This window comes from Ovis canadensis, chromosome 9 (assembly GCF_042477335.2).
Source record: "Ovis canadensis isolate MfBH-ARS-UI-01 breed Bighorn chromosome 9, ARS-UI_OviCan_v2, whole genome shotgun sequence".
NCBI lineage: Eukaryota > Metazoa > Chordata > Mammalia > Artiodactyla > Bovidae > Ovis > Ovis canadensis.
In genome coordinates this window covers 99049763-99074637 of record NC_091253.1, presented here as the reverse complement: position 1 = coordinate 99074637, position 24875 = coordinate 99049763, and the positions used below count along the sequence as shown (strand labels likewise).

General features: G+C 39.1%; 1 protein-coding gene across 1 annotated transcript in view; it reads right to left on the bottom strand.

The window, feature by feature from the left end:
• Positions 1–10860: 10860 nt before the first annotated feature.
• Positions 10861–24875, bottom strand: part of CNGB3 (cyclic nucleotide gated channel subunit beta 3) — a 96390-nt gene continuing 82375 nt past the window's right edge. The window contains exons 16-18 of the mRNA XM_069600351.1: positions 14542–14688; positions 14128–14302; positions 10861–11585 (exon numbers count right to left, since the gene is read on the bottom strand). Of these exons, the coding sequence (XP_069456452.1) occupies positions 11328–11585; positions 14128–14302; positions 14542–14688 (580 nt within the window). The 3' untranslated portion in view covers positions 10861–11327. The remainder of the gene's footprint in view (positions 11586–14127; positions 14303–14541; positions 14689–24875) is intronic.

Here is a 24875-nt window from a genome sequence, read left to right as displayed (position 1 = left end):
CTCTGTCTGATTTATTTCACTTCGTATGATAATCTCTAGTTGCAACTATGTTGGTACAAATGGCATTGTTTTATTCTTTTTTCATGCCTGAGTAATATTCCATCATATATATATATATATATATATATATATATATCACATCTTCTTTATCCATTCCTCTGTGGAAAGACATTTAGGTTGCTTCCATTTCCTGGTTATTATAAACCATGCTGCAATGAACACTGGGGTGCATGTATCTTTTTGAATTGTGGTTTTCCCTGTATGGATGCCCAGGAGAGGGATTGCAGGATCATATGGTAGTTCTTTTTCAGTTTCTTAAGGAACCTCCTTACTGTTCTCCATAGTGGCTGTACCGATCTACATTCCCACTGACAGTTTGGGGAGTTTCTTTTCTCCACACCCTCTCCGTGATCATCATTTTGACTGGTGTGAGGTGTTACCTCTTTGAAGTTTTGATTTGCGTTTCTCTAGTAATTTGTGATTTGAGAATCTTTTCATGTGCCTCTTGGCCATCTGTATGTCTTCTTTGGATAAATGTCTGCTTAGATCTTCTGCCCATTTCTTGATTGGTTTGCTTGTTTTTTAAATACTGAACTGCAAGAGCTGTTTGTATATTTTGGAGATTAGTTCCTTGTCAGTCACATCATTTGCAAATAATTTCTTCCATTCTGTGGCTTGTCTTTCTGTTTTGTTTAATGATTTTCTTTGCTTTGCAGAAGCTTTTAAGTTTAATTAAGTCCCACTTGTTTATATTTGTTTTTATTTTGCCTATGTTTTTCTCTAAGAGTTTTATAGTATTTGTCTTACATTTAGATCTTTAATTCATTTTGAGTTTACTTTTGTGTATGATGTTAGAGAATATTCTAATTTTATTCTCTTATATGTAGCTGTCCAGTTTTCACGGCACCACTTATTGAAGAGACTTTTTTTCTATTGTATATTTTTCCTTCTTTTGTTATTGTTTAATATGCCATAGGTTCATGGGTTTATTTCTGGGCTTTCTGACCTGTTCCATGGATCTACATTGTTGTTTTTGTACCAGAACCATACTATATTGATGACTGTAGCTTTATAGTATAGTCTGAAGTCAGAGAACCTGATTCCTCCAGCTCTGTTCCCACCCCACCCCCAACCCCTCAGGATTGCTTTGAACCTGTAGATTGCCTTGGGTAGTATAGTAATTTTGGTAGTATTGATTCTTCCAATCCAAGAACATCTATTGGCATTATCTTTGATTTCTTTCATCAACATCTTATAGTTTTCAGAATACAAGTCTTTTGATTCCTTAGGAATGTATATTCCTAGGCCTTTTATTTTCCCTGTTTGGGTTTTATTTATTTTCTTTCTTGTTATTTCCACCCACTGACATGTTAGTTTCAGGAAATCAGGGATTTTTGTTTATTTTGTTCACTGTCTGGAAAAGAACTTGGCATTAACTAGGCCCTCCCTACTAATCACCAAAAGAATGAATGAATCTGGTATGTATTAGAGCACATAGAGGGGTAGAAGTTAATGCATATGAGAAAATATTGAAGTTTAGAGTGGGGAGATTTTCTTCTAAATCTGGGTAGCAGTTAGAACAATGGAGAGGTCTGGAAGAACTTCATGGGTGGGTTGGCATTCCATCTGTGATTTGATGGTTACATAGAGTTTTGTCATGTAAAGAAGAGACGCCAGACCAAAAAATAGACATTGTCCATGGGTTGAAGTCAGAAAGTAGGGTCAGATGGGACCATTATTGGTACAGGGAAATGAACATGTGCTTGTAATAATCCTTTTATTTCATAATTGAATCTTTTTACTCACTTTTACAAATGGCATATCAAAATTGCAACAGTATTCATCTTTCACATTCCTAGTTTAGTGAAATCTGTGGTTAATCCATTTCTGAAGGACAAGATAAATTCAAAAGTTTCCTGTCAAATTTGGACTATAAATATGGTCCTAAAATGGCAGACTTAACCACCGTTTTGCTCTATGAAATCTTAGGAAATGCACTTGTTTATTTCAAAAAGTCCTTCTTTGGGTGGATGCTACTTTTATCAAGCTTGTCCATCATCTTCCTGTTTGAAAAACAATGTATCATCTTTTTTCTTGGATTTTGCCATCACACACACATCTGATGTGATCCTGGATTTTGTTTTGTGTTTTGTATTTCCTCATCTGAGAGAGTTATTGTCTAGAAATGTCAGCTTGTATTTCTTAATGATTTATGTTTATTTGACCTTTGCAATGTCACCATTCTAGTCACAAAAGTTATAGTAGGAAAAATACTGCCAGTTGTAAAAACTCATAGAGGAAAGCATCAAATTTTACTATAGTGTATATGGGTAAAGTGCTTAAAACATGAGCTTCAAGTATCTTTTGTCTGATTAGATATAATCAATTTCAGGACAGCATAATGATTAATATCTTCTGAAGATTTTTAAAAATTCCTCCTAGGTAGGTAAAATAATTATTTTTAGTATAGAATAGGTCCAAATTACAGAAAGTATAGATGCTTCTCTTGTTAGCATCCTATGTGGCATTTTTCATGTAATGCATAACTGAAATGAAACATAGTATGTTATATTTTATTTTAGGGTTAATTAATACCAGTTAAGCCAAGATGTTCCCTAGACTATGGAGAGGGACCAAGTTACTCCTCTCCTGTGGGTGTACTTGGAGATTTTAGCTCATTTTAATACAACATGTGGTATAGTTGTACATTTTAAAAATGATTTCAAGTTCAAAGTTCTCGTCCTATTTTAAATAAAGGTTTTATTTATCTTTGACATGGTCTGTGTGTAGGGTTTCCAGATTTGGAAAACACAAGTTTAATTTGACATCAAGTTTAATTTGAATTTCAGATAAACAAAGCATAATTTTTTTAGTATAGACATTTCCTAAATATGTCATGGGACACACCTATACTAAAAAATTAGTCATTAACTGGGTGTTCTGTATTTTTTTTGGCAATCTACCTGGATGATAAATTGCAAAAATGGCCCAAATCCTTCCCTCCTCTGTATCTACCCCCTTTTACAGTAACAGTTGTTATTTTAAGACCTTAAGTTTTAATTAGCAAAGGAAACTGATCTAGTCTGACAATGCAAAGGGGAGCTAGGCATTTTTTTAAAACTAGAGGAAAGCTCATAGGTTGTGCTGAGTTTTAAAGGCCACAGATGAAAGTAAGGTAAGAGGTATTTTTTGTAATTAATTTTGAGCAAATAACTCTTGAGGATGACTTCAAGAAATCAGAGGAAATTGCTTGTTGAATACACTTGGGCCCACAGGGAAAAAATTCACTTTTGTAGAAAGACATTGCGTGTTTGGCCATGTAATGTTCATAAAGGGTAGAATGCCTGCTGAGGGCTTTCCACTTCCTAGTTCCTTCTCTGAAGACCTTTTCAGGATACCTTCCTTTTAACCAGCGTTTTGCGTACACCTTTGGTGACTGATTACTGAGGTTAAGATTCTGGTGGGGGTGGGGAAAGAACTTTCATATATCTCTGCATCACCAATTAGCCAGTTAGTCAACCACTGCTTGTCAACTAGTCAAATGATTAATGATCATGGGCTCTCAAGGCTCCAGAGAAGAGAGATGGATGGCTTAGCAGTAGTAGAAGAGAGAATAAACAGGGGAAAGCTCAGTTTTTATCTCTGGGGACCACCGGATGTCTGGGTTTTGACTCTTGATCAAGAAAAGGGTGGTGGGATTTATAAGCTGGTGTTTAAAGTGCCAAACTCCATGGGTGACCGCCAGAATCAGTTTTCACTGAAAGTTTTCTAGTGATCTCACTGGTTAGTCAGCCTGCCTCGTACACGTGGCTCCAGGAATATACGATCCCCATTGGGAACCTCAACTTTGAACTCTCCTGAAGCTTAGATTCCTTACATAGTTGTGGGTAGTTCAGTCCTAAAACAGATGTGATCAGGTCCTTGTGGGACTAAGGACACTGGGAGTGTGTTCATGGGAGGTTAGGCAGACCTTCTTGTGCTTGCCTAGGCAACTTTTCTCTTTCTCCATGGTATCCATTACCTTTCAATAAAATCCCTGTGAAGTGTGTGCATGCTCTGTGGAGTGTGGTGAGCCCTTTCCAATATCCTAACACAGGAAATCTTTGTGCTCATAACGATCAAGGGCAAGTGAGTGAGGAGGGCATGGCATCCCACTCTGGTATTCTTGCCTGGAGAATCCCATGGACAGAGGAGCCTGGAGGGCTACAGTCCATAGGGCTGCAAAGAGTGGGACACAACTGAAGTGACTTAGCATGCACTCATGCAATGCTAGATTTAGTTTGCATTGCCTGGAGAGCACACTGTGAAGGCAAGGAGACGGTGGAAGAAGAAAGTCCTGCAGGGAGACGTGTCAGTGCTGACTTGTAGTACTGAGCAAGTGGAACCAGGGCTGCAGCATGAGTCTGGAGAATTGGCAGGAGACAGCATGTCTGTGGGGAGTTTGGGGACCAGGTTGGGGGCTCTTCTATGCCTGTAGCACTTGGAAACCTTTGTCAGCAGCAGTGAGACTTAATGTTACTTGAAATCGAGTATAGAATATTAGAAGATACATCCTACTTCTTGAGGGGATCTGTGTAAGAAAGAGAAAGCCTGAATGAGCACTTCCTGGGTATTGATGAATTCTCAGCTGAGAGAAATGAAAAGAGTATAGAAGAATGAGACCTGGAGGGCTCCATGCCTTGAAAAGCCAGATATTTTTCAGCAGAAACTCCAAGGCTTGGCAGAGTGATAATGGTAGACTTGAAGAGTCTGGTCCTGGTCTCAGCACTGGGTGGAGGAACACCACACTTCATTTGGGGATTTCATTTACTTTCAGCTCAGTCACTGAGTTGTGTCTGACTCTTTGTGACCCCATGGACTGCAGCATGCCAGGCCTCCCTGTCCATCACCAACTCCCGGAGTTTACTCAAACTCACGTCCATTGAATTGGTGATGCCATCCAACCATCTCATCCTCTGTCGTCCCCTTCTCCTCCTGCCCTCAATCTTTCCCAGCATCAAGGTCTTTTCCAATGAGTCAGTTCTTCATCAGGTGGTCAAAGGACTGGAGTTTCAGCTTCAGCATCAGTCCTTCCAACGAACATTCAGGACTGATTTCCTTTAGGATGGACTGGTTGGATCTCCTTGCTGTCCATGGGACTCTCAACAGTCTTCTCACAGTTCCAAAGCATCAGTTCTTTGGCACTCAGCTTTCTTTATGGTCCAACTCTCACATCCACACATGACGACTGGAAAAACCATAGCTTTGACTAGATGGGCCTTTGTTGGCAAAGTCATGTCTCCTGCTTTTTAATATGCTGTCTAGGTTGGTCATAACTTTTCTTCCATTCACTTAGCTACCTTTTAATGAACACACGCTATTAGTTATGCTATCCTGGGGTGGGGGCAACCCCACCTTATACAAATTTTTTGTTTTTAATCGGAAATTTTTTTTTGAAATTCATAAGGGAAAATGTCTCCCTCATCTATGTTTTTTTAACCAATTTCTCACTGTCCTCTTCACATTTTTCACATGTTTAAGCAAAGTATGGAATTGTTATCAACATTGGGTTGTGGGCTTGGTGTCTGCTAGGAACTAGGAGATGATAAGACCCTGTGGTTTTATATAGAATGAATGAATGTATCAGAGTTTGTTGAGAGAAGTGTGGTCAACATCTGTGGAGGTTGTGTGTGTGTGTGTGTGTGTGTGTGCGCACGCGCTCAGTTGCTAAGACATGTCCGACTCTTTGTGATCACATGGACGGTAGCCCGCCAGGGTCCTCTATCCATGGGATTCTCAGACAAGAATACTGGAGTGGGTTGCCATTTCCTCTTCCAAGGCATCTTCTGGATCCAGGGATCAAACCTGCATCTCTTGCATCTCCTGCATTGGCAAGCAGATTCTTTACCACTGAGCCACCTGGGAAGCCCCGTGGAAGTTACAAATCCAGTTTTCAACTACTATTCTTCTCTGTAACTAAGATGCTGGGAACTCTGTTTGCCATGTACCCAAAAAATGAGCTGATATAATTTAAGGTGGGCATTCCACACATTCACTCGCAGCTGTGGCTCCCCTAGTATGGTTATTTCACACCTCCACAGACCTGTCTTAATCAGGTCTGCTTCTTGAATCGCCATGAGATACTTCTCATTCTTGTTTCCTGCTTCTCCAACCAACAGCTATCTCCTGCCATAGTTCATGAAACTAAGTATGCTAGTCTCCTGGTGCTGCCATATAGAATAGTATAGTATAGAATAGGGATTTAACAACAGACGGTTATCTTCTCACAGTCTGGAGGCTGGAAGTCCAAACTCAGGATGCCTGAAATTTTGGTTTCTCCTAAGGCTACTCAGTGATCAATGCAAAGAAATAGAGGAAAACAACAGAATGGGAAAGACTAGAGATCTCTATAGGAAAATTAGAGATACCAAGGGAACATTTCATTCAAAGATGAGCACAATAAAGGACAAAAATGGACTTCACTGAACAGAAGCAGAAGATATTAGGAAGACGTGACAAGAATACACAAAAGAACTATACAAAAAAGATCCTTAAGACCCAGATAATCACGATGGTATGATCACTCACTTAGAGCCAGACACCCTGGAATGCTAAGTCAAGTGGGCCTTAGGAAGAATTACTACGAACAAAGCTAGTGGATGTGATGGAATTTCAGTTGAGTTATTTCAAATACTAAAAGATGATGCTGTGAAAGTGCTGCACTCAATATGTCAGCAAATTTGGAAAAGGCAGCAGTGGCTACAAGATCACAACAAACTGTGGAAAATTCTTCAAGAGATGGCAATACCAGACCACCTGCCTTTTGAGAAATCTGTATGCATGTCAGGAAGCAACAGTTAGAACTGGACATGGAACAATAGACTGGTTCCAAATCAGGAAAAGAGTAAGTCAAGGCTGTAAATTGTCACCCTGCTTATTTAACTTATATGCAGAGTATGTTATGAGCAATGCTGGGCTGGATGAAGCACAAGCTGGAATCAAGTTTGCCGGGAGAAATATCAATAACCTCAGATATGCAGATGACACCACCCTTATGGCAGAAAGTGAGGAGGAGCTAAAAAGCTTCTTGATGAAAGTAAAAGAGGAGAGTGAAAAAGTTGGCTTAAAGCTCAACATTCAGAAAACTAAAACTAATATCATGGCATCTGGTCTCATCACGTCATGGAAATAGATGGGGAAACAATGGAAACAGTGACAGACTGTTTTTTTGGGGGGCTCCAAAATCACTGCAGATGGTGACTGCAGCCATGAAATTAAAAGATGCTTACTCCTTGGAAGGAAAGTTATGACCAACTTAGATAGCATATTAAAAAGCAGAGACATTACCAACATTAAAAAGCAGAGACTTTGCCAACAAAGGCCCATCTAGTCAAAGCTATTTTTTTCTAGTAGTCATGTATGGATGTGAGAGTTGGACCAGAAAGAAAGCTGAGTGCTTTGACTCTACTGACCTTTGTTGGCAGAGTAATACCTCTGCTTTTTAATACACTGCCTAGATTTTTCATAGCTTTTCTGCCAAGGAGCAAGCATCTTTTAATTTCAGGGCTGCAGTCACCATCTGCAGTGATTTTAGAGCCCCCAAAAGAAAGTCTGTCGTTGTTTCCCCATCTATTTGCCAAGAAGTGATGGGACCAGATGCCACGATCTTAGTTTTTTGAATGTTGAGTATTAAGGCAACTTTTTCACTTTCCTCTTTCACTTTCATCAAGAGGCTCTTTAGTTCCTCTTCACTTTCTGCCATATGGATGGTGTCATCTGCATATCTGAGATTATTGATATTTCTCCTGGGAATCTTGATTCCAGCTTGTGATTCATCCAGCCAGGCATTTTGCATGATGTACTCTGCATATAATTTAAATAAGCAGGGTGACAGTACACAGCTTTGACGTACTCCTTTCCCAATTTTTAACCAGCTTGCTGTTCCACGTTCAGTTCTAACTGTTGCTTCTTGACCTGCATACAGGTTTCCACCAGGTAAGGTGGTCTGATATTCCCATCTCTTTAACAGCTTCCCACAGTTTGTTGTGATCCACACAGCCAAAGGCTTTACCATAATTAATGAAGCAGAAGTAGATGTTTTTCTGGAATTCTCTTGTTTTTTCTATGATCCAATGGATATTGGCAATTTGATCTCTGGTTCCTCTGCCTTTTCTCAATCCCGTTTGAACATCTGGAAGTTCTCAGTTTATGAACTGTTGAAGCCTAGCTTGGAGGATTTTGAGCATTACCTTGTTAGCATGTGAAATGAGTGTAATTGTGTGGTAGTTTGAACATTCTTTGGCATTGCCCTTCTTTGGGACTGGAATGAAAACAGACTTTTCCAGTCCTATGGCCACTGCTGAGTTTTCCAAATTTGCTGGCATAATGAGTGCAGCACTTTCACAGCATCAACTTTTAGGATCTGAAATAGCTCAGCTGGAATTCCATCACTTCCACTAGCTTTGTTCGTAGTGATACTTCCTAAAGCCCATTTGACTTGGCACTCCAGGATGTCTGGCTCTAGGTGAGTGATCACACCGTCATGGTTATCTGGGTCATGAAGATCTTTTTTGTGTAATTCTTCTGTGTATTCTTGCCACCTCTTCTTAATATCTTCTGCTTCTGATAAGTCCATACCATTTCTGTCCTTTATTGTGCCCATCTTTGCATGAAATGTTCCCTTGGTATCTCTAATTTCTTTGAAAAGATATCCAGTCTTTCCCATTCTATTGTTTTCCTCCGTTTCTTTGCATTGATCACTGAGGAAGGCTTTTTTATCTCTCCTTGCTATTCTTTGGAATTCTGCATTCAAATGGGTATATCTTTCCTTTTCTCCTTTGCCTTTTGCTTCTCTTCTCTTCTCAACTGTTTGTAAGGCCTCCTGAGACAACCATTTTGCCTTTTTGCAATTCTTTTTCTTGGGGATGGTTTTGATCACTGTCTCCTGTACAATGTTATGAACCTCCATCCATAATTCTTCGGATCTAATGTGTTGAAAGTATTTGTCACGTCCACTAATCCTATGAGTAGGATTAGTGCCTTCATAAAAGAGAGTCTGGAGGGATCCCTTGCCCATTCAACCCTGTGAAGACACAGTGAGAATGAGCCTTCTAAGAACCATGTTGGGCTTTGATCCTGCACTTCCCAGCCTCCAGACCTGTGAGAAATACACTGTGTTGTTCATAAGCTACCCTGTAAGTGGTGCTTTTATTACAGCAGCCCAAATGGTCTGAGATAGTTGTATTTGAGACAGGCCTGACTTTAGCCATGGCAGAAGGACTGAGAAAATGTGATTAAAGTGGATAGTGGGTAAAAAGTGATTATTTATTTGGATTGAACAGAAAATATGAACTGGATGGTTAGCATTGAAGTTGAAAAGGAAAGGGAAATTAGCAAGATTTAAGAAGGAGACAGGATTTGGTGCACTATATAAGCAATGTAAGAACTGCTAATTATTCTTAGATTTGAGTCCGAGAGTCTGGTAGAATGAAGATATTATCTAAAAAAGGATAGTTTGGGAGAGAAAATAAATGACAGAGGAAGAGCATAATGGAGGTTAATTTTACTTTCTTTATAGACTTTAAGTGGAGAACATATTATTCATAAGCTCAGGATTTTTCTCATTTATTTTTTTCCCTATTATTAGACTTTTTAGAGGTCCTATTTTTACCTTTTCTTTCTGGTGCTTGTAATCACTCTCCACAACAAACTCCCGTTTATCAAATAAGCACTATTTAACAATTTCTCTCTGTTTGCTTAACTCTGGAAAAACACCACCCAACCTTTTGTAAAATTTGTCATGTCTCTGTGATACTCTTAATATTTTTTTATATAAAAATGATGAGAAACAAATGATACATTTTATTCTAGTGATTAATTTATACATGGTTTGCTGAATGTGTCTGTGTTGTAGGCTTTTTGGCTAATATAATTTGTTAAAACACTCTCAGCAAAGTGCTGTTACAGTGACCACCTTCTGAGACTTGGAAATAGCCTTATTATACCGAACTGAATGTTATACAGTAATGGCATTTATTAGAATGGAATTCTATATGTATTATTACTTCCGACAGCAGCCTGGCTTTTTTAGCCTCCTCACAGCATGAGACTTTGGTAATTATGCTAATGCTAGCTGATTCATGAGGACAACTTCCTAAAGTGCACTTAATTAACTCGGAGATTTTGTAAACAGCTGTACATGTAGTTTCCGGAAATTGTGGGGATATGTCAATCTGACATGTGTACAGTCTGCCTTCCTAACCTCATCAGTTTTTACTAAAGCTGAAAACAAGAAGCTCAAATTTGGCACCTTCTGAAGCAAATGCCTACAATTTTCTGAGAAACGTCGCTTTAGCCTCCTGGAAGATGGGGACAATCTAATTTCTCCTGTTTAAGTCTGTTGAGCTAGATGAGACTTTTAAGTTGATATGAATGAAAATATTAAAGCTTGTGTCTTTAGTAAAGGGTATAGCTTTTCCAACATGTTGCTGCAATGTGATTTTGCTTGTGGGTTTGGGCTGCCCTCTTGGCTCAGACAGTAAAGAATCTGCTTGCAATGCAGGAGACCTGGGTTCGATTCCTGGGTCAGGAAGATACCCTGGAGAAGGGAATGGCAGCCCACTTCAGTATTCTTTCCTGGAGACTCCCACAGACAGAGCAACCTGGGGGGCTACAGTCCATGGGGTTGGAAAGAGTCTACTCAACTAACACTTTCACTTTCACTATTGTTCCTATTGCTGACCAGCAGTGCTCTTCAGAGGACTTCTCTGCAAGGTGGGTTTTATATCCACTGAGTTCATAACGATTGCTTCCTTTAATCCCACCTGGTGGGTTGATCTGATACTTGACCGACTTATAAACCTGGCTTGGACAAAAATCACTTGATGTTTGACATTTTATTAAAATCTCATACTCCCCAAGTAAGAGGTAATAGTCATATACATAGAACATTTAACCAAGACTAACCGTGCAATGCAAGACTTTAACACGCACACACAATTAAGAGAAAAACTTAGTGAATCATTTCAGAGCCAAGACCAACCTAATCAAAACGGAGGGAAGAAACATCATCAAGAAAGTACAGAAGAAAAATAACCTTCTAGGTACCATTAGGAGAATACCAATTGCACAAAGCTGATGACAACGGAGAATAGGGATTTTTTCCTTAATAATCTTATTGCCACTGCAGAAGATCAGACTCTAAGCTATGCCCTAGAAACTAAGCTAGAGATTTGCCTGTGGTTTCTCAAGGGTGCCGTCAAGGTCTTTTCCTGTCATTAGTTAAACTCTCATCCTGGCTATAATCTCTCGGGGAACTAGCTAGAGACTATCTTAAGATCATCACGTATTTATTGCTTAGCCTTTTCCTTGACTTCGATCGTCAGAACCTCTTCCCCGGCCTCGGCAGAAGGAGCCATGCTGATGATGAGTGATTGACGGGTAGTTCCTCTGGGTAAAACTGCCTTTCTAATTGCCTGGGGCGCTTCCTCCGCTGTAATGGGACTCGTTTGACATTTGGATGCTTCAAGTGGTTTCTCTGCTGTTGCTCTTCCTTTATCTTCAGATTCTTTTCCTTTATCCTCTTCTTCCTGGTTTTCATCTTTTCTCTAGAAGAAAGTTATTGAAAAGAGTTGATTGGTACTGAAATCATAATCAAGGATGTTGGAGTCTTTTGATTAATACGCAATACCTAAGGATCACGGTCAAAAGATTGACGTAATATGGGAATTGTGTCTGCCTTTGACTATCCTTTAACTAAGTTTCCTGATGTACTAGAGAATGGGGTTGAGCTGTCGTCACCTTTGAATTCAGGGTTAGTGTGCGTTACATTTCTGTTCCTGCCAGGGAATTTGCTCCCAATTGGCCCCCATGGTCTCTGAATTATTAGACTTAGTGCTCAAGATGCTTTGCTTTTCAAATATTTACTTATTTATTTTATAAAGATAAAATTTTAAATATTTATCGTTTAATAAAAAGGTATTAGCCCAATACCAGATAATGCTCTAAAAACACTCTAGAAGTATAGTTGCCCTCCTGCATAAGCTCATGGGAGCGTCTCAGGAGAAATTCCTGTCTCCTTCCTGGTACAGTCTCTCCATTTGCCCCATAGGTATTTGATATACTTTAAGAACCTTTGGCTTTTAGTGTCATCTGTAGAAATTTCACATTAAGACACATACCATGCTCTTTGCTGGTGACGCTTGAGATCAGTTTGACAGAGGCTTGTACAGGGTATGAAGGTGCATATACAGAGTTGAGAACCTTACTTAACACACTGACTTACAGAGCTGTTTTCCCCATAAGTCTTCTACACAAATTATTATTTGCCTGCCAATTAAATGAGGCATCTGGTGTACCCTGACCTGCATCACAGTGTTGTGTGTGTGGAAAAGGAAGAGGCAAGTTTGAATCTCTTGAGTGTGATTGACTTTATAATATTTGCTTTGCCAATTTTCGGAAAAAGTCACAGATACTCATTTCTTACTGTTTTAGAGACAACATAATAACTAGATTCAGAAAACTTGAATCTCTGCTCTGTTTTTCAGGATCTGCCCTCATAAACTTATCATGAGAATCAAAGAAATATGAAAAAAAAGAGAAAAACTAAAACATTTCAGTTTCATGACATTTCTAGGAATTAGGAGACAGTTTGGTGTAGGTGTTGAAGTCTGAATTTTCGACTAATAACTTTTGCTCTGTCATTGATGGTGATCTTATCTAAACAATTGATCTGGATCTCAGTTTATTCAGCTGTAACATGAAAGCTGTGATGTCCTCTGTGAGGTTACTTCTGACATAGTGATAGTAATTGAATGAATACTGGTGAAAATGTTTAATGGCTGGTAAAATGTCTTACACATTTTGTGTAAACATATATATATGTTGATGTATATACAGCTGATCCTCATTATTCATGGCAGTTTTGTTCTACAAACCTGCCATGAGCACTGAACTAGCAAACCCTGCTCTTTGGGGTAATGCAGGTTTAGGATCCTACAAGCCTCTGGTTTTAACATTTTTGTCAACTGCTCAATACATAACCTTGTTTTACATGCATTTCTATTTAGAAACACCTTATTTAATATGTATGGTTTATTCATTTCATTGAACTCACAGCCAGTAGCACTCTGACTCATGCCCGGATGAAGCTTGTCTAATACACGTGTTTCTCTGTAGGGCACATCACTGCATTTTTGCCCTTTGGAACACAGTACTTTGGCACTATGTTTGAGGGCCATTTTTAATAGTGGGAGGGGGGAAATGCACAAAAATACAAAAAACACGACAATAAATAGACCTTGAAAAGTTCATTCATTCACAGTGTGAGAGCTGAAACAAGAAGGCAAAGTGTCTCCTTGTTCAAATTCAGCTGAAAATATGTGCCCCCAGCAACTTAAATTTTTGCTACTCTGTACATGTATGCCTGAGAATGACCCCTAAACCCCTTAAATATTGGTTTTGAGGTTACAGACACACTTTAGTGAGTAAGCAGTTTCACAAACACAGAAAACACAAATTGAGCCATCAGTGATGCCATATATACTGGTGCTGGCTTTAGTCGCTCAGTCATGTCCAACTTTTTGTGACCCCATGGACTGTAGCCCGCCAGACTCCTCTGTCCATGGGGGTTCTCCAGGCAAGAATACGGGAGTAGATTGCCATTCCTTTCTCCAGGGTATCTTCCTGACCCAGGGATCGAACCTGGGTCTCCTGCATTGCAGGCAGATTCTTTACCTTCTGAGGAATATAGAATCACACAGAAATCAGTCCAGATTAAAATGGCTACCCACTCCAGTATTCTTGCCTGGAGAATTCCTTGGACGGAGGAGCCTGGCGGGCTATAGTCCATGGGGTCACAAAGACTCAGACACTGCTGAGCGACTAACCCTTTCACCTTTCCTCATATATATATCTATATATATCATCACAAAACGCTAAAACTGTCATAATAAACCCAGGGGGGTTAACTGTGATGATACATGGGTATATAGTAAATAATAATAAGTGCTGTGTATAATGTAGCAACTATATGCATTAGATGAATCCAGATTATCCCAGTGTCTGGCACGGGATTAAAGTAGGAGCTTGTCTGAGTGTATTTCATCTGGAGGTCTCTGTTATAGCCCTCCTTTCCCTCTGTCCTATTACCTGACCAGTTTGTTCTCTCTTCAACGTGAGTAGTCTTGCAAGACCTGCTTTTCCAGAGCTTCCCAGAAGAGCTTTAAACATTTTGGGTGTTTCTTGTTTCGGTGGGAAGAGAAAGGCAAGTCCTTTGTTTGGGGGGGTTGCCCCTGTGCCTGGAGCCTTGTTCTTTAGAAGCACTCTGTGGGCAGGAGAGAAAGGCCATTTTAGATAGCATTGTGAGGATTCTGGAAAAACTTCCCAGAAATACTATCTTTTCGCCTAGTCTGTGAAGTTTTCAGTGCATGACCACATAAACAATAGTATGTTAGGTGGCTCTCCTGGAAACTGTTGACTGCAGCCATGAGCACAGGGTCACGTGAAGCCAACTCCTCTCTAATGGTTTTTTTTTTTTCTCTAATGAGATGTCAAAGGTGGTACCTGGCTTTCTTCATGAGCAGCTTTTCAGAATCTGGATAATGCACTAGAATTTCTTGGAGGGTCTTTTTGTCCAGAGTTAAAAGGTTGGCAAAGCCATGGGCCACCACGTTGGCTGTTCTCCGGTTCCCTCCTCTTGCTGCTAGAAGGCTGTAAGAGAGAAAAGCAAATCTTTGCCACCATTTTCTATCTCCCTCCACCAAAATCTTTTAAAAAATAAATATCACATGTTAGAGCCATTTATACTGCTTCAGGGTCATTCCCTGGAGGTGAGAGTTCAGGTGATTCTGTGGAGAGAGTCAGGATGTGGCGGCAATAGAAGTGGCAATAGCTTTTAACATGTTTGGCATCTAACTCCCGCCTCAAATCAAGGCTTTGTAGCCATCAGAGCCTGGGAGGCTCTTCCTCCCAGATTCCAGAAGTGCCACCTCTCTTTGGTGAGAATCCTCTATTTGCTCTTCCAGACTCACCTTTTATCCCTCCTGACATCTTTGCCTTCCAGGAAGCTGAACTGTGGGTTTGCTTTCTGATTTGGGGTGAGCCAATGGGAAATTAAATTAAAAGACGCTTCTCCTTGGAAGAAAAGTTATGACCAACCAAGATAGCATATTCAAAAGCAGAGATATTACTTTGCCGACTAAGGTCTGTCTAGTCAAGGCTATGGTTTTTCCTGTGGTCATGTATGGATGTGAGAGTTGGACAGTGAAGAAGGCTGAGCGCCAAAGAATTGATGGTTTTGAACTGTGGTATTGGAAAAGACTCCTGAGAGTCCCTTGGACTGCAAGGAAATCCAACCTGTCCATTCTGAAGGAGATCAGTCCTGGGATTTCTTTGGAAGGAATGATGCTAAAGCTGAAACTCCAGTACTTTGGCCACCTCATGCGAAGAGTTGCCTCATTGGAAAAGACTTTGATGCTGGGAGGGATTGGGGGCAGGAGGAGAAGGGGATGACGGAGGATGAGATGGCTGGATGGCATCACTGACTCGATGGATGTGAGTCTGAGTGAACTCTGGGAGTTGGTGATGGACAGGGAGGCCTGGTGTGCTGCGATTCATGGGGTCGCAAAGAGTCGGACACAACTGAGTGACTAAACTGAACTGAACTGAATGGGAAATATGAGGAGGAAGTCAGAAAGCAGGTAGAGAGTGGTTTTGGAGCATTTATTCCCCCATTCTTGCCCTGCCAGGACTTAGGTTAGCAAAGGCTGCAGTTGCTACCAAAAATCCACAGCCCCTGACATGTGGCCATCTCCTAGAAGAACAACTCCTGCAGATTTCTTTCTGGGCCCTGATAACATGCCCTGCCCTTGTCCCCTTTAGGCTTGGCTGTGAAAACAGCTCCCTTGTAGCTAGCTTTGAGATGTATCAGCATCTCTTGTTGGGTACTCTTAGATTTGTCTTTTAATTTTCTTTGACTGACTTCTGTCAATAATCCCTTTATTAAAGTCTTCTTAGTTAATTTCCTTAAGTGTACATTCTGTTTCGCCTGTACTCTGAATAATAAAGCTCTGACAGCAAATCTTAATGATACTTTGGTAACACTAGGTGGATTCAGTCTCTTCCTATAAGTAATTTCCAGATCAAATTATTTCTCAGAATCATAAATTGCTCTGTAGTACGGTCATTAGGGCTTCCCAGGTGGCTCAGTAGTAAAGAATCTGCCTGCCAAGCAGGAGACATAGGTTTGATACCTGGGTTGGGAAGATCCCCTGGAGAAGGAAATGGCAACCCTTTCTAGTATTCTTGTCTGGAAAACTCCATGGGCAGAGGAACCTTGGCAGGCTACAGTCCATAGGGTTGCAAAGAGTTGAACATGGCTTAGTGAAACAATGGCAATAGTCATTCACTTCCCACTTCCCACTTGGAATGTTTGAGAATTGTGGGTTTTATATCTCTCAGGGTATAGCTGGGGCATTTTGCCTTTTGGAAGTAGCCAATAGATAGTTACCAAATAAATGAACAATTGAGTGAATGAAACAAATGAATATAACTTCTATCATTCAGCAGTAATCTAGAAAATAAGGGTTGGTCTTTAAAAACAAGACAATAAAAAGCACATTTCAAATGTCAAAAAAACCAAAAAACAAAAAACAAAAAAACCCACTACAGGCTCTGCAGTGAGATGGTAACACTCACTGAGATTCAGCCTCTTGGAGTCAACCATTTAGAAATGGAGAAAGAAGTCTCACATTAATGAAAACAATCTCCAGGGGTGGGAAGGACTGAGCAAGCAGTCTGGCAATAGAAATGCTCATGCTTTCACAGCCCTGCCTTTGGGGGCAATGAGATGTGAGAAGCTGCCTGGATCTTGGGCCTGAAGATTGATATCAGACCATGTGTATTTCTCCAGCTGTTGTTGCAGAAAATGGAACATTCTGACTGGCCGTAAATCATTAGAAAACTAACACAGAGTTTCAGCTGTGACATGTAAAGAGCGTGGAAGTTGTCATTCCTGTCTTTACCACTTGAAAAAGTTGAACACACTGAAAAACCAATGACTTTTCTCAGACCTGTCAGAAAACTGAGGTTGCAAGGTCAACTCCTGCCCCAGTCTGGAGAATCAGATGATTTCAGAGGTCATGGCCAGACCTGCTTATCTGGGCAGAAGCCCTTGGAGCTGTAACTGGTAGGGAACACTTAAATGGTAATTTTGACAAATTGCTATAGGTTGAGAGTAAATTATCAAGAGAATGAGAAACTCAGAGGGCCACAATTAGGGGGAAACTGATACTTTTATGGGTTTGACGTTGAGAAATTCCAGCAAATTCTCATGGTTAGAGCCAAGAAAGATCTGCTTGTTGCTCCGGCAGTAAAAGGGGATAATTAATCATTGTTGAAAAACAAAACAAAACAAAACTCCCAAGGTGTATTTTTTTCTCCATCACAAAGGCCTACATCCAGGGAAAAAGATTACCAGAGTCTTATCCACCCTTAGGAAGGGCATTTCTCTCACTCTAGGCACTTCTAGCCTTCCTGTCTTATGTAATAGGATAAGAAGGACCTGTGAAGATCGCACCCCAGGGACATAAGTGCCCTAAAAGGCTGAGATTTAATCCTAAAGTCTGAGCTCTCCCCCATACCTTAGCACCATGTCAAAGGGGCTTCTGTATATAAAGAGTGGATAATAGTTGCAAAATGCAGACTTGCTCTGAGGAGGAGTATTTAAGGAAGGCCAAAGGCAACAGAGGAGATGGAAACAAGGGAGCTAGAGACATTTAGAAGCTCTAGCACCCACAGCTGCAGCAAATGGTAAACACAGCTCAGCTCCTAATGAGAGGAATACATCTCATTCTAAAACTTTTGCCTCAGTTCCCATTACATCATATAAAACTTTTAACAAAAATTACAAAGCACACTAAAAAACAAGTGAAATACAGCTGGAAGAGCCAAAGAAAGCATCAGAACCAGACTGAGATATAAAACAGATGTTGGAATTATCAGATAGAGAATTTAAAATAACCATGATTAATATGTTAAAGGATCTATTGGAAAAAGTAGGCGTCATTCAAGAACAGATGGGTAATGTAAGCAGAGAGACAAAAATTCTAAGACAGGTTCTAAAGGAAATTTTAGAAATCAAAAATACTGTAGCAGAAATGAATAGTGACTTTGACGGGCTCATCAGGAGACTGAGTATGGCCAAGAAAAGATTACATGAGATGTGTAGAAAGTTCCTGAACTGAAATGCAAAGAGAGAAAAAGAAAATAAAAACAGAACACCGAGAACTGTGAGACATTCTAAAAAAGTATTACACACACACACCCACACACACACACCCACACACACACAGAAGCACCTACCAATCTCTAATACTAAAAAAAGAACTTGAAGTAATTATGGCAAGAACTTTCACAAATTAATGACGGACAACACACCACAGTTCCAGGAAGCTCAGAGAATACCAAACAGAATAAATTCCTACCCCCATTCCTTAGCATATCATATTTGAATTGCAGTAAACCAAAGACAATCTTGAAAAGAGATAAGAGGGGAAAACATTACTTATAAAGGAATGATAATAAAAATTATGGTGAATTTTTCATCAGAAACTATGCAGGTAAGAAGAGAATGGAGTGAAATATTGTGCCTGAGAGGAACAAAATCATCAACCTAGAATTCTATGCATAGTAAAATTATTCTTCAAAAGTGAAGGAGAGACAAAGATTTTCTCAGAAAACCAAAAACTGAGGGACTTTGACATTAGCAGAACTACTTTTTAAAAATGTTGAAAGAATTTCTTTGGGAAGAAGTAAAATCATACAGATTAAAAAAAAACAAAAACAAAACAAAAACAAAAAAACCATATATACAATACTTAACTAAGGATTACTTTTGAAAGAAAAAAACACAAAAAACAAACAAAACTTAGGTCTATAAAGAGAATGAAAGACATGGGAGAAGGAATAAGCAGAGGTAAATAAAAGTTTTATTTTTCTTAGTTTTAATTGATCTAAAGTACAACTTTAAATAAAGTAGCTGTGTATTGGGTGACTGAGCATAGGGATAAGTGAAATGACTGACATTAATGTCTTCAGGGCTGGTACGGAAGGCCGTTATAAGACTTCCGGATTACCTGTTAAGTCAGTCAGTTCAGTCCCTCAGTTGTGTCTGACTCTTTGTGGCTTCATGGACCACAGCACGCCAGGCCTGCCTGTCCATCACCAACTCCCGGAGTTTACCCAAACTCATGTCCATTGAGTCGGTGATGCCATCCAACCATCTCATCCTCTGTTGACCCCTTCTCTTCCTGCTTCCAATCTTTCCCAACATCAGGGTCTTTTCAAATAAGTCAGTTCTCCCCATCAGGTGGCCAAAGTATTGGAACTTCAGCTTCAGTATCAGTCCTTCCAATGAATATTCAAGACTGATTTCCTTTAGGATGGACTGGTTGGATCTCCTTGCAGTTCAAGGGACTCGCAAGAGTCTTCTCCAACACCACAGTTCAAAAGCATCAGTGCTTCGGTGCTCAGCTTTCTTTATGATCCAACTCTCACATCCATACATGACTACTGAAAAAATCATAGCTTTGACTATACAGAACTTTGTTGGCAAAGTAATGTCTCTGCTTTTTAATATGCTGTCTAGGTTGGTCATAGCTTTTCTTCCAAGGAGCAAACATCTTTTAATTTCATGGCTGCAGTCACCATCTGCAGTGATTTTGGAGCCCTAGAAAATAAAGTCTGTCACTCTTTCCATTGTTTCCCCATATATTTGCCATGAAGTGATCTGCCATGAAGTAATGTGTGATAGTGGTGTAGTGTAAATGTGAAGGTAAACTTTTTTTAAAATGTGTATTTAAAACACTGAAATTTTTTGCAATGAATCATAATAGATATGTTAAGAGAAAAACAGAATTATATAAAATGCTCAATTAAAACCAGAGAAGGCAATAAATAAATAAATAAAATAGAAGGAAGAAAAGCTTACTATTAGGCCACTGTAAGGCATGAGACTTCTACCTGAACTTCATGTTAAATTTGAGTCCAAGACTATTCAGGTCACTTAAGACTGGATTTACTCCTCCTAGATGGAAACTATTTCTTTGGAATCCACACATGCTGACCATGTTAATGCCCACTTATTTTGTTCAAGATTTCACATTAAAAACTTAAAAGTTTGTTCCTCCATGGCCAAAAAAACCCTATTTACTTTTTAGTCCTTTCCTGAAGTTCTCCCCAAGACAAGCTCTGCCTTCAATTTTTTTTCTTTTTTGAGGAAGAAAAAGAAATTTTACTGTACCATTCATCTATTTATCGTCTATCTTCTTGCCTGTCTAGAAATGGATGTTAACATTTGAAGGACAGTGATTGGATGAGTCTATTTCATTCACAGTTCCATCTCCTTGGAATAGAGTAATCCACTGGCTAGGCAGGGCTAGATGGCATTGAGGGGCTTAATTTGGACCTGAGATTGTCTGTGTGTGTGTCAGACTATGAGAGCAGAAGAGAAAATAACATATTTAAATGTCAAGTTATTTTGAGATTTCTTAAGCTTTAATTAAAGTTGCCTACAGGTTACACATTTGGAGCGCTTGATGAGTTTTTGAATGGAAGAGATTGTCTGCCAGATGGATTTTGCCCAAACTCTCTCAGCAATGTTTAAAATAGCATCTTTCTTTCCTTCTGTCCACAAAATGCTTCTCCAGCATTCCACCAATGGAAAGTTTCAATCACTAAATAGCTTAGTAAGAAGATCTCTAAATATTTCCAAGCTCACAGAGTTTCAGAAATAGCACGTGCTGGAGGGTGAACAGCTGAGGTTAATGATAAGTGTCCCCAGGTCAAAAATAGTGAATAGAGCAACAGCTCGGAAAACGATGGAATGGATTCTAATTCCAGGTCTGCCTCTGTTTGCTGGGACCTTAAACAAGAACTTAAGGACCTTTTAGATGTTTACTCCAATCACATAAGTAATTATTGAGTACCTATCATGTTTTCAGCAGGCCTAAAGGAAAAACATTAAAGCCTGATATGGTTTTATGCAAAGAGTACAGATTTTGAAACCAGATAACTCTACCGTTTATTTATTTATAATGATTAATTAAAATTTTAAAAATAGAACTATAGTTGAACTTTGCTATTTATTAAGTGTATTTCTGGGCAAGATACTTAATCTCTCTTTTGGGAAGCAAGACCATTTTTTAGCACCTACTATAGGTATTATTATCTTTAGGGAGAAATAGGTGTTTGTAGACTCTTGACATTCAATTATGAAGGTGTAATTAGGTAAAACTCCTGGCTGAGTAGTTTTAAACCCTAATTTGGGGTATGTAATTGTAACAAGTATCAATAAATATAATAAAGTTTATTACTCAAGGTTTTCCAGAGAAACAGAAAAAACTAGGGTGTGTGTGCGTGTGCACGTGCGTGTGCGCGTGCGCGCACACACACACACGCTTACGTATGTATATATAAAAGGAGATTTATTGTGGGTATTGGCTCACGTGGTTATGGAGACTGAGAAATCCCACCGTCTGCCATATACAAGCTGGAGACCAGCAAGCTGGTGGTACAATTCAGTCTGGGTCCAAAAGCCTGAGAAAGCAGAAAGAGGAGCCTCTGGTGCAAGTCCAAATCTGGGTCTGAATGTTCAGAACCAGAAGCTCTGATGCCTGAGGGCAGAATGCGGATACGCTAGCTCAAGCTGAGAGGGTGAATTTGCCCCTTTTTTGCCTTGTTGTTCTATTCAGGCCCTCAGTGGATTGGGTGATTCCTCCTACATTGCTGAGGGTGATCTTCCTTACTCCATCTCTAATTCAAATGCTAATTTCTTCCTCAAACACCCTCGCAAACACACCCAGAAACAATGCTTTATCAACTATCTGGACATCGTTTAGCTTCATCAAGTTGACATACAAAATTAACCATCATATTACCAGCATGAGAAAGGTGAATAAGTGAATGAAATTGGTGATGGGAATGTCAGAGGGAAAAGGTATAAATATATTTAGTGTGAGATGACCTGCATGTGCACAACTTGATAAATGTCAGGAATCAGTAGCAATATGGAGGTTATATATGTACATATATAGCATATTTACACATATATCTATTATACATGTATAATATACACATATATTATACATGTATGTAATACACATACATCATGTACATATAATATGTAATATGCACATATACAATAAACAATTATGTCTATATATGTGTCTATGTATACATTGATGCATGTTGGGTGCATACACCAGAAAGAGCTAGAATATTCAGATGGTCCCTTGTCAGTCATTCATTCCCAGTTGTTTTCCAAGTGTGCCACGTATGGCATCATAAATTGTGCACAGCACACACCAACTATAATATGAATGGAACACACCCTCACAGCCCTTTTTAGCAGAGCTGGTTTATGCAGAAAGCATTCACAAGGAAAAGTAGAATACAAAAGAGCCTAAGAACAAAAGAAAAACAAGAATGGAAACATAAAATGAGGTTTACACAAGATTGCAAACTCTGCCACCAGAAGGCTTCTTACATCATAGAAAGCGATCAATTCTTAGTTTTAAGACAAAAATACCTCTGGAAGGGCTTTAGTAGAGAGGCCACTACGTAAACTGGTGGACAACATGTTCATATTCTTATTACAGATGCAAAACTAAGTTAGCCGGCACTGTTTGTGATGTGGTCCTCAGTAAATGCCGTGTGTCATTCCAAAGTCTAGTTCCATCAGAGCAATTCTGTGGGCGGGAAAGGCAGTCAGTATAGTGCATATCAGATACTCCTCTCTCTTTGTTTTCAGTGGTACCCAGACTATCTAGAAAAAAATAATCCTCCTAAACAATGCCTTTCTCAACTGTTCTCTTGATTAGTAGTTTTTTTGAAGAGTTTGAGATTGTACGGACCATTACACTTTGGAGGCCAATCATGCAGAAGCATATAAGAAATCCACTGTATGAACTGAAAAGGAAAGGAAAAAAAGAAATTAGAGATGAATTAGGAGTGTGTAGAAATAGCATACTCTGTAATGACCTAGATACTGTGCTAAGTTCTGGGGTTATAAAGATGATTAATATCTGCCCTCAAACCAATAGGGTACCCACCTACACTGTTGGTGGGAATGTAAATTTGTGTAGCCACTGTGGAGAACAGTGTGGAGGTTCCTTAAAAAAACTACCATATGATTCCTCAATTACAGGAGAAAAACTATTAAAAATTCCAACATATGGAGGATGAACAACACTTTGCTGAATAACCAACAAATCACAGAAGAAATCAAAAAATAAATCAAAATGGGCATAGAAATGAATCAAAATGAAAACACAAGAACCCCAAACCTGTGGGACACTGTAAAAGCAGTGCTAAGGGGAAAGTTCATAGCACTACAGGCATACCTCAAGAAATAAGAAAAAAGTCAAATAAATAACCTAACTCTACACCTAAAGCAACTAGAAAAGGAAGAAATGAAGAACCCCAGGGTTAGTAGAAGGAAAGAAATCTTAAAAATTAGGGCAGAAATAAATGCAAAATAAACAAAAGGGACCAGAGCAAAAATCAACAAAGCCAAAAGCTGGTTCTTTGAAAGGATAAATAAAATTGACAAACCATTAGCCAGACTCATCAAGAAACAAAGGGAGAAAAATCAAATCAATAAAATTAGAAATGAAAATGGAGAGAGCACAACAGACAACACAGAAATACAAAGGATCATAAGAGACTACTACCAGCAATTATAAGCCAATAAAATGGATAACGAGGAAGAAATGGACAAATTCTTAGAAAAGTACAGCTTTCTAAAACTGAACCAGGAAGAAAATGGACAATCTTAACAGACCCATCACAAGCACAGAAATTGAAACTGTAATCAGAAATCTTTCAGCAAACAAAAGTCCAGGTCCAGACGGCTTCACAGCTGAATTCTACCAAAAATTTAGAGAAGAGTTAACACCTATCCTACTCAAACTCTTCCAGAAAATTGCAGAGGGAGGTAAACTTCCAAACTCATTCTATGAGTCCACCATCACCCTAACACCAAAACCTGAAAAAGATGTCACAAAAAAAGAAAACTACAGGCCAATATCACTGATGAACATAGATGCAAAAATCCTTAACAAAATTCTAGCAATCAGAATCCAACAACACATTAAAAAGATCATACACCATGACCAAGTGGGCTTTATCCCAGGGATGCAAGGATTCTTCAATATCCACAAATCAATCAATGTAATTCACCACATTAACAAATTGAAAAATAAAAGCCATATGATTATCTCAACAGATGCAGAGAAAGCCTTTGACAAAATTCAACATCATTTATGATTCAAAACTCTCCAGAAAGCAAGAGTAGAAAGAACATACCTCAACATAATAAAAGCTATATATAACAAACCCACAGTAAACATTATCTGTAATGGTGAAAAATTGAAAGAATTTCCCCTAAAGTCAAGAACAAGACAAGGGTGCCCAGTCTCACCACTACTATTCAACATAGTTTTGGAAGTTTTGGGCACAGCAATGAGAGCAGAAAAAGAAATAAAGGGAATCCAAATTGGAAAAGAAGAAATAAAACTCTCACTGTTTGCACATGACATGATCCTCTACATAGAAAACCGCAAAGACTCCACCAGAAAATTACTAGAGCCAATCAATGAATATAGTAAAGTTGTAGGATATAAAATCAACACACAGAAATCCCTTGCATTCCTATATAATAATAATGAGAAAATAGAGAAATTAAGGAAACAATTCCATTCACCATTGCAATGAAAAGGATAAAATACTTAGGAATATATCTACCTAAAGAAACTAAAGACCTATATATAAAAAATTATAAAACACTGGTTAAAGAAATCAAAGAGGACACTAATAGATGGAGAAATATACCATGTTCA